General features: G+C 52.1%; 1 protein-coding gene across 2 annotated transcripts in view; it reads left to right on the plus strand.

Moving 5' to 3' along the window:
* Window positions 1–2,749: 2,749 nt before the first annotated feature.
* Window positions 2,750–17,486, plus strand: part of GTF2A1 (general transcription factor IIA subunit 1) — a 28,785-nt gene continuing 14,048 nt past the window's right edge. For both annotated transcript variants that reach the window (XM_088460887.1, XM_088460888.1), the window contains exon 1: window positions 2,750–2,969. In XM_088460887.1, the coding sequence (XP_088317013.1) occupies window positions 2,940–2,969 (30 nt within the window). In that variant the 5' untranslated portion in view covers window positions 2,750–2,939. The remainder of the gene's footprint in view (window positions 2,970–17,486) is intronic.

Raw genomic sequence — 17,486 nt, forward strand, 5'->3', positions numbered from 1 at the left:
AATGTTTTAATGCAATATAATCCACAAATAAACACAAAAACTTACAATCAAATGTACATCAATAAAATCAATCATATAGAAAAAATGTCAATAATATATAAAAATACAGAGATCATGTAACTCTCTAACTTTGATGCATTGATAAGAGAGTGTGACTTGATACTATATCACTGAGGTTTCTACAGCACAGCGTTCTATTATTCCACTCTTGCACCAATGTAGCTATAAATGTAACAAATTGTTTCCAATGGTGAGGCAGCTCAATTTCACTGCTTGAATTGCATTCACTACTGGCGTCCCAGTGTGAAATGCAGTCACGCTGGAGAACGTACAGGTGGGTATGGACAACTGGAGTATCTCACCCCTGGAAATCTGTGGTCACACTGATGTCCGTCCCAGCTCAGCCCGTCTAGACACTGTGAGACCGCGGCTGGATGGAGCCAACTGCCGTGCAGCCGGAGACCAATGCTGCTAGTGGAGCGGTAGCTGTGTGTCGGCTGGCGGTAAGCTCCAGTGATGAATCGGCACCTGTCACCTTGCAGAGATCCTCCAAAATAGCGTGCAAACTGTCCACAGTTTCCTGGACAACAGCAGGCGGTATGTTTCACTACAGATTGCAATATTGCATATGCACACTGGGCCTGATTCAAAGACGGACGCTCTGAAAGAGCGCTCGCTCTGAATTAGGCCATTTTTCTTTTGTTTTGTGCGGCCTCCTGGCCGCTCGCATAGCTGTGGGTGACCACCCACAGCTATTGCGAGCGGCCAGGATGATGGTCGTGATGGTCAAGACCATCGCGGCTTGCGACGAGACCCTTGTGGTAGGGTCTCGTGGCCGCAAGCCCCAGAGAACTTCTGGCTCTAATAGAGCCTGAAGCTCTCCTACTGACATCACTGATGATGTCAGTCTGGCCACCCAACAACAACAATCGCCCATTGCGGTCGTATTTGTACGGTAATGAATCAGGCCCTAAGTACAGTGACCAACTGTGACAATGAGGAAGGTTGAGTCGGCCTAGAACGCACCCGTCACTCCAATTCATCCCAGAGGTTTTCAGTGGGGTTAATATCTGGACTCTGAGCTGCCCAGTCCATCCGGGTTACTGAATTTTCTGTATACTAGTCCTGCATCACCTGGAAACTTGACATGGTTCTGTAGAACTGCAAGTGCATGGGCCTCCCTACCGAGTGTTCTTGTTGTAACTGCCACATTAGTGGCCATTTGGAACTCACGTGCAATGGTATGCATGGTATGTATTTAGCTTGCGGGGGGTGTCCAATCACTTTTGTCTACATCAGGGGTGGGGAACCTTTTTTCTGCTGAGGGCCATTTTGATATACTGTATATAACATTGTTCGTGAGACCGGTGCAGGCCATGCCCCATCCATGTGATGTCACACGGGGCAGGGCCACAATCACCTGTGGTTACAGCAATGCCCGGAGCATCCTGAGGATGCTCTCGTTAGCTGTAAGCACAGCGGTGTGACCATCTGAAGCGTCCAGGTGGCACTGCTGCATAGATTCTGGCTGCAGGGTACCATTCTAGGCACCCTGCTAGCCAGATGAGCCTAGCAGAAAAAACGTCAGAGGGCCAGACCAAATGATTCCGAGGGCCTTATATGGCCCCCGGACCTGAGGGTCCCCATCCCTGGTCTACATAGTGTATATGCGCAGGAAGCTACTAAATACAATCGGATACTTTTATTTTGGGCTCAGGAAGATGCCAGGGGTCCGTCTATAGGAGCAGACAGAGGACACACTGGGCCCAATGCAGATCTGCATGCATCGGGCGCCCACCAATAGACGCAGCCACGGTCACCGCTGGATCAGCCCCTGCACAGCAGAAGCCAGCCCACGGTACAAAGTGTATTTAACACACATAACAGAACCTCATGGCGTTATATCCAGCGTATAACCCGACCGTAAAGGTGGCGCTGCCCTTTCATCACTATGGGCCTGATACAGAGAGGGACGTAGGTGGCTTGCGCAGTATAAAATGCGGAGATTTGCATGCATTTTGCGGTGTGACCGCCGCTACGTGTGCGCCTCACACCGGCCATCATCAGGGCTCATTACCCAAAACTAGGTGCCAAAGACACGTCTGTAAATTAGGGTAATTCCGCTTCCACCCAGGTCTGCGCAGCCCACAGTTGCCGTCACCGCATGTTGCCTAGTAGCGCCCCTTTACACTACTTCAGCGCAGATGTGACTGAAACGCGCGCGGCTCTGCATCGCAAACACTTGTGCGCGCTCACAAGCAAGCCGAATCCGGAGCAAGATACGCTCCGCAGGCGCGTATCCACCTCCACATCACCGCAGTAGGAGAAGCTATCCCTATTTTTCTGCAGGATCTGCAGTGTCTCCCCCTCTCACCTTCTATACTAGCCTCACGCTATATATGTAGGAATGGAACTATTTACACGACATGGGGCAGTCAGGGGACATGCTGGGGGTTGTGGTCCTCCCAGGTCCGCTGTCACATGCAAAGGGTTCATGCGGTGGGGGTCCCCCAGGGCCCGGGCGCCGGCGGAGACACCCCACCCCTTACACGTGACCTGCCTCGGCCCGCGGCCTCGCCGTCTGGCACCTGAAGGGTTAATGGCCGCGGTCCTCGCGCCGCACAGGCCCCGCCCCCGGAAACTACAGCTCCCGGCTCGCCTTGCTTCGGCCCCGCCCCCTGGAACTACAGCTGCCGGCGCGCCCTGCGCCGGCCCCGCCCCCGTGACGCGCTTTTCCCGCGAGGTTTCCCGCCCCCGTGACCTGGTAGCTGTGTCTCCGCGGCTCAGTCTCGGTATATAAAGGAGAGCGGTGGCCGAGAGCAGACGGCTGGCGGCGGCGGCCCCATCCCAGCAGCAACACCAACAGCAGCAGCGCCGGAGCCCGCACCCGAGCGCACAGCCCCATAGTCAGGGCATTCCCTGGGCAGAGGGTGAGGGAAATGGCGACTGCTGCTAACGCCAACCCCGTGGTAAGGACCCAGAGCGGGGCAGCGCCGCCATCTTCTCCCCCACAGGGCGGTTATTGGGGATCCCCCCCCTGCTCCCTGACAGGGCTGTGATGCTGAGGGGGGAGCCCGGGGTCACTTTTACCCTGACACCCCGGTGTGTGCTGGGTGGGGTGTGTGAGTGGGGGGTGGGTATGTGAGGTATACGGGGCTCCCGCTGTGTGGGGTGTGCGGAGCCCCCGATGTGTACTGAGACTGAGCAGTTGCTCCCTATATATAGTCTCAGCCGGGAGGGGGCGGAGCCGGCTGTGCTGACGTCACATCAGCTTGGAGGAGTCCCCAGTGTGCCCCCCCCCCACCGTATGTCTGTACCTGATACCTCATTATACCCATCTCACACACTGTTACCCCAATGTACACCTAAATACTCCCCTACAGTCACCCCAGTATACACCTAAATAACCCCCTACTGTCACCCCAGTATACACCTAAATAACCCCCTACTGTCACCCCAATATACACCTAAATACCCCCTACTGTTCCCCAATGTACACCTAAATACCCCTACTGTTACCCCAATGTACACCTAAATAACCCCCTACTGTCACCCCAATATACACCTAAATACCCCCTACTGTTACCCCAATGTACACCTAAATACCCCCTACTGTTACCCCAATGTACACCTAAATACCCCCTACTGTTACCCCAATGTACACCTAAATACCCCCTACTGTCACCCCAATATACACCTAAATACCCCCTACTGTCACCCCAATATACACCTAAATACCCCCCTACTGTCACTTCAATATACGCTTAAATACCCCCTCCTGTCACTTCAATATACGCTTAAATACCCCCTCCTGTCACCCCAATATACGCTTAAATACCCCCTCCTGTCACCCCAATATACGCTTAAATACCCTCTCCTGTCACCCCAATATACGCTTAAATACCCCCTACTGTCACCCCAATATACACCTAAATACCCCCTCCTGTCACTTCAATATACGCTTAAATACCCCCTCCTGTCACTTCAATATACGCTTAAATACCCCCTCCTGTCACCCCAATATACGCTTAAATACCCCCTCCTGTCACCCCAATATACGCTTAAATACCCTCTCCTGTCACCCCAATATACGCTTAAATACCCCCTCCTGTCACCCCAATATACGCTTAAATACCCCCTCCTGTCACCCCAATATGCGCTTAAATACCCCCTACTGTCACCCCAATATGCGCTTAAATACCCCCTACTGTCACCCCAATATACGCTTAAATACTCCTGTTACCCCCAATATATGCCTAAATACCCCTGCTGTCACCCCAATATACGCTTAAATACCCCTACTGTCACCCCAATATATGCTTAAATACCCCCTACTGTTACACCAATATATGCTTAAATACCCCCTACTGTTACCCCAATATACACTTGAATACCTCCTACTGTTGCCCCAATTTACAGCCAAATACCCCCCTATGGTTACCCCAATTTGTAGCCAAATACCCCCCTACTATTGCCCCAATGTACACCTAAATACCCCCTAATGTTACCCCAATATGAAGCCAAATAACCCCCTCTATCCCAAATTTTACATAAATATACAGCCTGGCTACGTTTCCTTTATATTCAGCACAGCAGGCAAATAACACGCGTTGTTATACAATATGCAGTCAAAAGCCCTGCTGTATCCCCTCAGCACAGCACGGTTCCCTCAATATACAGTCACATAACCTTGCTGTTACCCTGTTTATATCCAGTTGATACTAGGGATGGATACCGGAAGCCCTTCATCTAATGGTTGCTGGGCTTCTGACATCCAGTGATGCGAAGGCTACTAGCCTCTGCATCAAATCCATTCGATGGTATAACCATCGATGGGTCTGCTTTGTGCAGAAGCAGACAAAGCTTAATTCATGCGCCACTTCTGGGTGTCTGCAGCTGAAAGAGAACAGCTAGCCATCGGATGGGCATTAGAAAGCTGCCTCTGATGGCTGGCAACCATCGAATACCCGATGGAAAAAGTGCTTCCATTGAAACGGGAACATCTATGGTTGCTAATAATCCTGTTTCTAATGTCCACCCCTAGTTGATACTCAACCAACCACTCATTCTAAACGCATACTGTTACCCCAATATACAGCTGGCAGCTTTTTTTCTTTTGTTACATTGAAAAAATAGCACAATAGCCAAATACCTCCCAATGTTACCCCAATATACAGCCAAACACCTCAGTTTCTCCACTATGCAGCCTAGTTATATCCTGTCAATACTAATCTTAAAGCCAAATACCCACCCACACTGTTACTGATATACAGCCGACAGCCTTTGTTATATTTCCATAGCGAAATACTCCCCACTAATATACCAATATACAACTAAATACCTCCATTGTTACACAATATACAGCTTGCATTCCTTGTATATTCTTCCCTATACTCAGAATAATGTCCAAATACCTCTATACACTGTGCTATTGCCAAATCCCTCCCAACAGGTATCCGAGCCCAGTATGCAGCCTACAGCCATGTTATATCCCCTCTATACTCTGTGCTACTGCCAAATCCCTCTCCACAGGTATCCGAGCCCAGTATGCAGCCTACAGCCCTGTTATATCCCCCTATACTCTGTGCTACTGCCCTCTCCACAGGTATCCGAGCCCAGTATGCTACCTACAGCCATGTTATATCCCCTCTATACTCTGTGCTACTGCCAAATCCCTCTCCACAGGTATCTGAGCCCAGTATGCGGCCTACAGCCCTGTTATATCCCCTCTATACTCTGTGCTACTGCCAAATCCCTCTCCACAGGTATCCGAGCCCAGTATGCAGCCTACAGCCCTGTTATATCCCCCTATACTCTGTGCTACTGCCAAATCCTTCCCAACAGGTATCCGATCCCAGTATGCTACCTACAGCCCTGTTATATCCCCTCTATACTCTGTGCTACTGCCCTCTCCACAGGTATCCGAGCCCAGTATGCTACCTACAGCCCTGTTATATTTCCTCTATACTCTGCTACTGCCAAATCACTCTTCACAGGTATCCGAGCCCAGTATGCGGCCTACAGCCCTGTTATATCCCCTCTATACTCTGTGCTACTGCCAAATCCCTCTCCACAGGTATCCGAGCCCAGTATGCAGCCTACAGCCCTGTTATATCCCCCTATACTCTGTGCTACTGCCCTCTCCACAGGTATCCGAGCCCAGTATGCTACCTACAGCCATGTTATATCCCCTCTATACTCTGTGCTACTGCCAAATCCCTCTCCACAGGTATCTGAGCCCAGTATGCGGCCTACAGCCCTGTTATTTCTACTTCAGGGTCCATAGGGTATCCACAGGATACCTTGGGGTATAGGTGTGACGTCAGTCGCAGGGCACCAAAGAGTTAAGCTTTCAGCCTCCCAGGATGCACTAGGTCCCCCTCCTATACCCCGCCCCCGGGCCAAGGCACCTCAGTTTAGTTTGGTGCCCGGCCGGAGTCGGGTGCACCTGTTGGAGTGGGGGCTAGAAGAGCCCCTGAAGCTTATTCTTCATGCAGCTGTGGCTGCACATCTGGATGAACAGCATGGACAGTCAGTCCTGACGTCCATGCTGTCTTCCCTACACCCCGCCGGTACCAGAACGCCGGTACTGATCCAGGGATGCTGGTGGGCGTCTGGGGTCACAGCTAGCGGTGACCCCAGATGCTCCGAACCATGGCCGGATTCAAGGGGGACAGAGGTAAGCAGCGGGGTCCCGCGGTGGGTCCCCGCTGATCACATGGTCCTAAGTCCCCAGGCAGGGGGCTCCCTGGGGACTGGCTGCAGCGTGGAGCCAGGCGACCAACCTGCGCTTCCACTACCCCCTGGGACAGCGGACCGCAGCAGAGCGGTAGCGCTGCGGCGTCCCAGGGGTTAAATGCATGCCAGGGGAGCGCGCCTTCCCTGTCTCACAGTCGGCGCCTCCCCCGCTGCACACAGCCCTCTCTGCATGCTGCCGACTGGTCCTGTGGCAGCGCTCCTCCCCCAGGCCAGCCTCCTCTCTGCTCCTCGGCGGCCATCTTCTCGAGAACGCATGGTGAACGCTGCTGGAAGCGCTGGACGGAAGCATCGTGGTCTGGGTCCCCCCGCATACCTCTCCTCCGCTGTGGTCAGGTCTGTGTATGCAGCGCTGTGTCCTACCAGGCCCTGTGTCTGTGTAGTTGAGTGATCAGCGCTGTTAGTGCAGGAATTGTTATTTCTCTGCATTGTATGTGACTGTGCTAGCGCTGCCTGTAACTTTTCTTCTCTAAACTGTCAGCTTTATTACTGTCCCTGTTCTTTCTGCTAAAGCCCTTGCGGTGCGGTGCTGCAGGGTGGTCTCTCGCCTATTTAATACTTAATTGGTGAGAGAGGTCACATACGTGGTGCCATCATGTCTGAAAGTGATTTTCCCCTCCGGCTACAGTGTACCACGTGCAAAGTACCGTTAGCGGAGGGGGAGGGTAGCGCGGAGGGCGTTTGCCGGCAGTGTTTGTCCATGGCGCGGCCTATTTCGGTTACAGCACCGGTACAGGAGCCGCCCTGGGCTTGTTTCGCTCAGGCGTTAACAGCTTTAGTGGGCCAGTTAGCTCCGCAGCCCGCGTTTACTCCGAGGGGTTTGTCCCAGCAGTCTGTGGTGTCGTCACCCATGCAGGGGTTCCCACGACAATTGGTGGTACCCCACAGTCTCCCTATTTCCCCGCTCCCGGGTTCTCAGGAGCCAGCGTGGGTTAACTCCCTGACGAGTTCTGTACAGCACTTGTCGGATGTGTTGCAAGGGGAGTCTGTGATGCGGCCTCATAAAAGGCCGGTGGCGTCTCTGTCCGCTCCTTATGAGGATGACGAAGGGACGTCTGATGATGGGGAGATTCTTGATCCTTACGATCAGGAACCTCTCCATACTAAGGACGCTGATGCTAAGTCCAAAGTATATATTCCTGGACTTATTCGGGCGGTCCGCACAGCCTTGGTGATTGAGGACGAAGTTCCCCCAGCGGCTAAATCTAAGTATGCCTTTTTCAAAGATGTGAAGGGCGATGCCACAGTCTTTCCTCTTTCGGGTCAGTTGGTGGACCATTTAGAGGAGGCGTGGAAACAACCTGGCAAAAGATACCAGCCGCAGAGACGCCTGGCGGTGGCTTATCCGTTCGCGGATAATTATTTTGCTAAGTGGGAATCCCCTCCACAGGTGGATTCTCACGTGACCCGTCTTGTCCGTAGTGCCACATTGCCGATGCCATCCATGTCCTCCCTTAAGGATGCTACGGACCGCAAGGTAGAAATCTGCCTGAAGTCCGCTTATTCCCTTGCAGGGGGGGCAGCACGGCCGGCTATGGCCATTTGCTGGGTTGCCAGAGCAATGGAGCGCTGGGCGGATTCATTAGAGGCTTCTTTTGAATCCGACTGTCCGGCCGAACAGGCGGAGTTGATTGGCAATCTCCGTGATTCGGCCACCTACATCAACGAGGCGGCTCTAGACATTAGTACTCTGGTGTCTAGAATTTCTTCAGCAGCGGTAGCTGCTCGTCGCACCTTGTGGCTGCGATCCTGGAAGGCGGACGCAGATTCCAAGAAAGGTCTGGAAGCGTTGCCGTTTACCGGAGAAGTTCTCTTCGGTCCGGATCTGGATAAGATTGTGGCCACGCTGGCGGCAGCCAAATCTGCTTGTCTCCCGTCGGCCGCTGCTCCTTCTGGTTCGGGACCATCGTCCTTTCGGTCATCTAGGGCCCAGGGCAGGCCCAAACCACAGTCGTTTCCTCGACAGGCTGGCCCTAAGAAATCGGTCAAGCCCCGGAAGCAGGCATGGAGTACCAGACGTCCGGCCCCCAAGCCAGGTGACAAGCCTGCGGCCTGACGGTCCGGGCCTCCCTTTGGGGGATCCCAGGGTGGGAGGCCGCCTGCTACAGTTCGCCCAGTGTTGGTCGACCACTACGACAGACACTTGGGTTCTGGAGGTGGTTTCCCACGGATACGCCCTCTCCTTCCGGCACAGACCCCCGGCTCGCTTCTTCACCACGGGTCTCCCATCAGACCGGAACAAGGCTACGGAGCTGCGGAAGGTATTGCACACTATGCTCCAGGCTGGAGTTATAGTGGCGGTTCCATTCTCCCAGAGGGGCCAGGGTTTCTATTCAAATCTATTTTTGGTACAGAAACCCAATGGGTCATATCGTCCGATTCTCAACCTCAAAGCACTCAAGTCTTTGCGGGTCCCGAAGTTTCGGATGGAGACCCTACGGTCCATCATTCTGGCGCTGGAACCTGGGGACTACTTGGTGTCATTGGACATACAGGACGCTTACCTGCATGTCCCTATTCTTTGGCGCCATCAACAGTTCCTCAGGTTTGCAATCCGCAGCGACCACTTCCAGTTTCGGGCGTTACCTTTTGGCCTGGCAACAGCACCACGTGTTTTCACCAAGGTGATGGCGGTCATGGCGGCTTCTCTGCGGCTGCAGGGAGTCCGCATGTTGCCGTATTTGGACGACCTGTTATTGGTGGCAGGATCTCCAGAGCTCCTGTTACGCCACTTGGACCTGACCATTGCACTGCTGCAACGGCACGGCTGGCTAATCAACTGGCAGAAGTCCACTCTAATCCCGTCTCGGAGGATTCTGCATCTTGGAGCCTTATTGGACTCGGGACAGCAAAGGATCTTCGTGACGGAGGACAAGATCTCTGCTTTACAGTCAAGGGTGCGCAGTTGCCTGCACAGCCGCCGGGTGTCCTTACACTCGGCGATGAGGTTACTGGGCTCCATGGTGTCGGTGTTCGACATGGTGGAATACGCCCAGTTTCACTCCAGACCTCTGCAGCACCTGATCCTGTCCAAGTGGAACGGGATGCCTCAGTCTCTGAAGTCCCAGACGATTGTGCTCACCCAGGAGGTTCGCCTGTCCCTTACGTGGTGGTTACAGACGACCCACCTCAACAAGGGACGTCCGTTCTGGGTTCCAAATTGGGTCCTGTTGACAACGGACGCCAGTCTTCGGGGCTGGGGAGCAGTTTCGGGTCCACACTTGTTCCAGGGCAGGTGGACGCTGACAGAAGCGGAGCTTCCAATAAATATCTTGGAACTCCGTGCGGTCTTCAATGCTCTCCAGCAGGCACAGCGGTTTCTCCAGGGTCGCCCGGTGCAGGTCCAGTCGGACAACGCTACCACCGTGGCCTACATAAACAGGCAAGGAGGAACTCGCAGTCGGGCCGCTCTCGTAGAGGTCTCTCGGATCCTGGTTTGGGCGGAGCGCAATCTTCCGGCCATATCAGCGGTCTTCATCCCGGGAGTGCTCAATTGGGAGGCGGACTTTCTAAGTCGCCAGGACGTTCATCCGGGGGAATGGTCCCTGCACCCGGACGTTTTTCAACTACTGGTGGACAGGTGGGGTCTTCCAGAAATCGACCTCATGGCGTCCCGGCACAACAACAAGTTGCCGGTGTACGGGTCTCGCACAAGAGACGAAGGGGCGTCTCTGGTGGATGCTCTGTCCGTCCGGTGGACGTTCCGGTTTGCATACCTGTTCCCTCCGGTCTCCCTTCTTCCACGGGTAATCCGGAAATTCAAACAGGAAGGAGGGACGCTCCTGTTGATAGCTCCCGCGTGGCCCAGACGGCACTGGTTCTCAGACCTTCAGGGTCTGTCCGTGGACATTCCTCTGCGGTTGCCGCTACGACCGGACCTTCTGTCTCAGGGTCCTTGCCTTCACCCGGACCTGACTCGGCTGTCTTTGACGGCGTGGCTGTTGAGACGGCCATGCTGAGGTCCCGGGGGTTTTCCAGCTCTGTGGTGCGTACCATGTTACGAGCTCGGAAACCGTCTTCCGCGAGGATATACCATCGCGTGTGGCATACGTTCTTCCAGTGGTGTCGACCGAGAGGTTATGCACCGCGGGAGTTTCGTCTGTCTCGGATTCTCGCCTTCCTGCAAGCGGGACTAGATCATGGGCTTCGCCTTGCTTCTTTGAAGGTACAGGTTTCGGCCCTATCTGTCTGGTTTCACCGTAGGATTGCTACAATCCCGGATGTGCGCACCTTTATGCAGGGTGTTCTCCGCATTCAGCCGCCCTTTGTTCCACCTGTGGCGCCTTGGGATTTGGCTGTGGTCCTGAGGGCTCTCCAAGGACCGCCGTTTGAACCACTGGGCTCAGTGGATCTTAAATGGCTAACAGCTAAGACTGTTTTCCTTCTGGCCATTGCTTCGGCCAGACGTGTTTCTGAGTTAGGGGCTCTTTCTTGTAGACCCCCTTTCTTGTTTTTTTATGGGAACAGGGCAGTGCTCCGCACTCGGCCCGAGTTTCTTCCCAAAGTTGTTTCCCAGTTTCATGTTAACGAGGAAATAGTTGTTCCGGCCTTTAACTCACCGGGTCTTTCCGTGGGTGAGGCCTCTTTGGATGTTGTGCGGGCCTTAAGGACTTATGTTGACCGCACTTCTTCGTTTAGGAAGTCGGACGCTTTGTTTGTCCTCTATGGCTTCCATAAAAAGGGTTGGCCTGCTTCAAAGCAAACTTTGGCAGCCTGGATCCGTATGGCTATTTCTGAAGCTTATCTTCATGAAGGCCTACCGGTCCCTCCTTCTCTGAAGGCTCATTCCACTAGGTCTGTGGGTCCTTCGTGGGCAGCTCGACGTGGTGCCTCGGCAGTTCAGATCTGCAAGGCTGCTACGTGGTCTTCTGTCCATACCTTCGTGAGGTATTACAGGTTTGACACCTTCGCCTCTCAGGATGCTTCCTTCGGGCGGCGGATTCTCCTTTCTGCACAGGAGCGTCCCCACCCTTAAAGGATACTGCTTTGGGACATCCCCAAGGTATCCTGTGGATACCCTATGGACCCTGAAGTAGAAAATATGAGATATGGTAAGAACTTACCCTTGTTATCTCTCTTTCTACGAAGTCCATAGGGTTCCACAGGACTCCCGCCCTGTCGCACCTGTGCTGCAGATGGGCTTTGCTCTGGTCACCGGTTTTCCGTCTCCCTCTGGTGAGAATGTGATTCTTGTATGTGTCCAGATCTTTGTTCTCTCTCTTCCTTCTCCTCCTCCGGCCTATGGCTTGGTAACTAACTGAGGTGCCTTGGCCCGGGGGCGGGGTATAGGAGGGGGACCTAGTGCATCCTGGGAGGCTGAAAGCTTAACTCTTTGGTGCCCTGCGACTGACGTCACACCTATACCCCAAGGTATCCTGTGGAACCCTATGGACTTCGTAGAAATAGAGATAACAAGGGTAAGTTCTTACCATATCTCATATTATCCCCTCTATACTCTGTGCTACTGCCAAATCCCTCTCCACAGGTATCCGAGCCCAGTATGCAGCCTACAGCCCTGTTATATCCCCTCTATACTCTGTGCTACTGCCAAATCCTTCCCAACAGGTATCCGAGCCCAGTATGCTACCTACAGCCCTGTTATATTTCCTCTATACTCTGCTACTGCCAAATCACTCTTCACAGGTATCCGAGCCCAGTATGCGGCCTACAGCCCTGTTATATCCCCTCTATACTCTATGCTACTGCCCTCTCCACAGGTATCCGAGCCCAGTATGCTACCTACAGCCCTGTTATATTTCCTCTATACTCTGCTACTGCCAAATCACTCTTCACAGGTATCCGAGCCCAGTATGCGGCCTACAGCCCTGTTATATCCCCTCTTTGCTACTGCCCCCTCCACAGGTATCCGAGCCCAGTATGCAGCCTACAGCCCTGTTATATCCCCTCTATACTCTGTGCTACTGCCCTCTCCACAGGTATCCGAGCCCAGTATGCAGCCTACAGCCCTGTTATATCCCCTCTATACTCTGTGCTACTGCCAAATCCCTCCCAACAGGTATCCGAGCCCAGTATGCGGCCTACAGCCCTGTTATATCCCCTCTATACTCTGTGCTACTGCCAAATCCTTCCCAACAGGTATCCGAGCCCAGTATGCTACCTACAGCCCTGTTATATCCCCTCTATACTCTGTGCTACTGCCCTCTCCACAGGTATCCGAGCCCAGTATGCTACCTACAGCCATGTTATATCCCCCTATACTCTGTGCTACTGCCAAATCTCTCTCCACAGGTATCCGAGCCCAGTATGCAGCCTACAGCCCTGTTATATCCCCTCTATACTCTGTGCTACTGCCAAATCCCTCTCCACAGGTATCCGAGCCCAGTATGCAGCCTACAGCCCTGTTATATCCCCTCTGTGCTACTCCCAAATCCCTCTCCACAGGTATCCGAGCCCAGTATGCGGCCTACAGCCCTGTTATATATCCCCTCTATACTCTGTGCTACTGCCCTCTCCACAGGTATCCGAGCCCAGTATGCTACCTACAGCCCTGTTATATCCCCTCTATACTCTGTGCTACTGCCAAATCCCTCTCCACAGGTATCCGAGCCCAGTATGCTACCTACAGCCCTGTTATATCCCCTCTATACTCTGTGCTACTGCCAAATCCCTCTCCACAGGTATCCGAGCCCAGTATGCGGCCTACAGCCCTGTTATATCTCCCTATACTCTGTGCTACTGCCCTCTCCACAGGTATCCGAGCCCAGTATGCGGCCTACATCCCTGTTACATGCCCTATATAGCCAAATCCCTCTCCACAGGTATCCGAGCCCTGTATGCATCCTACGGCCATGTTATATCCCCCTATACTCTGTGCTACTGCCAAATCACTTTCTACAGGTATCCGAGCCCTGTATGCATCCTACAGCCCTGTTACATGCCGTATATAGCCAAATCCCTCTCCACAGGTGTCCAAGCCCAGTATGCGGCCTACAGCCCTGTTACATGCCCTATATACTCTGTGCTACTTCCCTCTCCACAGGTATCCGAGCCCAGTTAAAGCTTTCTCATCACTTTTCTATATACAGAGGTAATACACCTATCCCTTTAGCGCCTTACGGTACGATTCCTGTGCTTCATACTTTCCTCAATTTTGCATCTTACTACGCAAATAGTGTACTAGGTGTTTAGGATGAGTGGTTAGGCTTATAGTGTACTAGGTGTTTAGGATGAGTGGTTAGGCTTATAGTGTACTAGGTGTTTAGGATGAGTGGTTAGGCTTATAGTGTACTAGGTGTTTGGGATGAGTGGTTAGGCTTATAGTGTACTAGGTGTTTGGGATAATTAGTTAGGCTTATAGTGTACTAGGTGTTTAGGATTAGGGGTTTATTTGTCGCAAAGGAATTGTTACAGATTAGCAGAACGATGCATGGGGCAGGTCACTCGTATTGGACCTGTCTTTTGCCTGCTTTAACCTGAATTCTGCCAATTTCCTCAATTTTGCATCTTGGCTCTCTTATAGTGTACTAGGTATTTGGGATGAGTGGTTAGGCTTATAGTGTACTAGGTATTTGGGATGAGTGTACGGTACAGTGTACTAGGTATTTGGGGTAAGTGGTTAGGCTTATAGTGTACTAGGTATTTGGGGTAAGTGGTTAGGCTTATAGTGTACTAGGTATTTGGGATGAGTGTACAGTACAGTGTACTAGGTATTTGGGGTAAGTGGTTAGGCTTATAGTGTACTAGGTATTTGGGGTAAGTGGTTAGGCTTATAGTGTACTAGGTATTTGGGATGAGTGTACAGTACAGTGTACTAGGTATTTGGGGTGAGTGGTTAGGCTTATAGTGTACTAGGTAATTGGGGGTGAGTGGTTAGGCTTATAGTGTACTAGGTATTTGGGGGTGAGTGGTTAGGCTTATAGTGTACTAGGTATTTGGGGGTGAGTGGTTAGGCTTACAGTGTACTAGGTATTTGGGGGTGAGTGGTTAGGCTTATAGTGTACTAGGTATTTGGGGGTGAGTGGTTAGGCTTATAGTGTACTAGGTATTTGGGATGAGTGGTTAGGCTTATAGTGTACTAGGTATTTGGGATGAGTGTACAGTACAGTGTACTAGGTATTTGGGGTAAGTGGTTAGGCTTACAGTGTACTAGGTATTTGGGATGAGTGGTTAGGCTTATAGTGTACTAGGTATTTGGGATGTGTACAGTACAGTGTACTAGGTATTTGGGGTAAGTGGTTAGGCTTATAGTGTACTAGGTATTTGGGGTAAGTGGTTAGGCTTATAGTGTACTAGGTATTTGGGATGAGTGGTTAGGCTTATAGTGTACTAGGTATTTGGGGTAAGTGGTTAGGCTTATAGTGTACTAGGTATTTGGGATGAGTGGTTAGGCTTATAGTGTACTAGGTATTTGGGATGAGTGTACAGTACAGTGTACTAGGTATTTGGGGTGAGTGGTTAGGCTTATAGTGTACTAGGTATTTGGGGTAAGTGGTTAGGCTTATAGTGTACTAGGTATTTGGGGTAAGTGGTTAGGCTTATAGTGTACTAGGTATTTGGGATGAGTGGTTAGGCTTATAGTGTACTAGGTATTTGGGATTAGTGTACAGTACAGTGTACTAGGTATTTGGGGTGAGTGGTTAGGCTTATAGTGTACTAGGTATTTGGGATGAGTGGTTAGGCTTATAGTGTACTAGGTATTTGGGATGAGTGTACAGTACAGTGTACTAGGTATTTGGGGTGAGTGGTTAGGCTTATAGTGTACTAGGTATTTGGGATGAGTGTACAGTACAGTGTACTAGGTATTTGGGGTGAGTGGTTAGGCTTATAGTGTACTAGGTATTTGGGGTAAGTGGTTAGGCTTATAATGTACTAGGTATTTGGGATGAGTGGTTAGGCTTATAGTGTACTAGGTATTTGGGATGAGTGTACAGTACAGTGTACTAGGTATTTGGGGTGAGTGGTTAGGCTTATAGTGTACTAGGTGTTTGGGACGAGTGGTTAGGCTTATAGTGTACTAGGTATTTGGGATGAGTGGTTAGGCTTATAGTGTACTAGGTATTTGGGATGAGTGGTTAGGCTTAGAGTGTACTAGGTATTTGGGATGAGTGGTTAGGCTTAGAGTGTACTAGGTATTTGGGATGAGTGTTTAGGCTTATAGTGTTGCAGTGAGACAATCACTACCAAGTGAATTTATGTGCATGGCTTCTGCTCCACCTGCAGGGGAAGTTTTAGGGAAGTCCAGCATTTCTGTGAGCCCTGCCCCCCCCCCCCCCCCCCTTCCACCCCTGGTGATGTGAAGGGGGCATGTCTCAAGGACATGCCCCTGTTGTGATTGGCCACAACCTCTTTTCTGGCCAGGCATCCTGCCCCCCGTGCTGCTCTAGAAATAACATGAGGATAGCTAGAATCTCATTGGTTGCTAAGGGTAACATCTCCATTTGTGCTGTTTAGAGGGTTTGATAGTCTCCTCCTATGTGTGTACCCATGTCACTGCTTTCTACTTCAGGGTCCATAGGGTATCCACAGGATACCTTGGGGTATAGGCGATGGCAGCAGACATCCAGGCACCACAGAGTTAAAAACTTCTCCATCCTCCCAGGGTGCACTGAGGTCCCTCTCCTATACCCTGCCCCCGAGCCTCAGGCACCAAGTTTTCGTCGGTGCCTGGCCGAAGTCGGATGCACTGTACTGAGTGGGGGTCTGCAGGTCCCTGAAGTTCTTCAATGCAGCTGTGGCTGCACATCTAACGAGCAGACAACATGGACAGTCTGTACTGACGTCCATGTCATCGCTCCTACACCCCGCTGGTACCAGAACGCCGGTACTGATCCGGGGATGCTGGTGGGTGACTGGGGTCACAGCTAGCGGTGGCCCCGGTTGCCCGGACTGTGGCCGGATTTACGGGGGTTCAGGTAAGCGGCAAGGTCCCGCGATGGGTCCCAGCCGAATAGCACAGTCCTTAGTCCCCAGGCAGGGGGCTCCCTGGGGACTGGCTGCAGTGTGGAACCAGGCTACTGATCCCTGCGCTTTCCACTTCCACGACTGAGGACTGGACAGAAACAGTAAATCTCCAGCGTCCCAGGGTTTAAATGCATGCCAGGGGAGCGCGCTTTCCCTGCTAAGCAGCCGGCGCCTCCCCCGCTGCACGCGGCCTCTCCACAAGGTGGTTAGGCATCTGCATGCGCTCCGCCCCCAGACCAGCCCTCCCTCTGCTCCTTGGTGGCCATTTTAATACATGTGGCAAACGCTGCTGGAAGCTGTTAACGCGGGCATCGTGGTCTGGGTCCCCCTGCATACCTCTCCTCCGATGCAAGGTCAGTGTATGCAGCACTGTTTCCTACCAGGCTGAGGTCTGGTTAGTTGATGAAGCGCAGATACTGCAGGGTTTTCAATATTCTGCATTGTATGTGAGTTTGGGCTAGCGCTGCTGTCTGTTACTTTCACATACTGTCAGCTATTTTCTCTATCCCTTTCTTCTTCTCTGCTAACAAGCCCTTGCAGTGCGGTGTTGCAAGGTGGATTTATACCTCACTATACAACTTGTTGTGAAGTGCGGTGGTCACATACAGCTCCGGGTCACACACTCAGTATGTCTGACAGCACGATTTCCCCATTCCGCCTAAGTGTACTGTATGCAAGGTACCATTGGCAGAGGGTGATGGTAACTCTGATGGATTATGTAAGGCGTGCCTGCGGTTGGCACGGCCGACTTCTGTCACTACACCTGTGCAGGAGCTACCATGGGCTTGTTTTGCTGCGGCACTTACTAT

This window comes from Taudactylus pleione, unplaced genomic scaffold (assembly GCF_031769625.1).
Source record: "Taudactylus pleione unplaced genomic scaffold, aTauple2 ptg000987l, whole genome shotgun sequence".
In the NCBI taxonomy this organism is placed as follows: domain Eukaryota; kingdom Metazoa; phylum Chordata; class Amphibia; order Anura; family Myobatrachidae; genus Taudactylus; species Taudactylus pleione.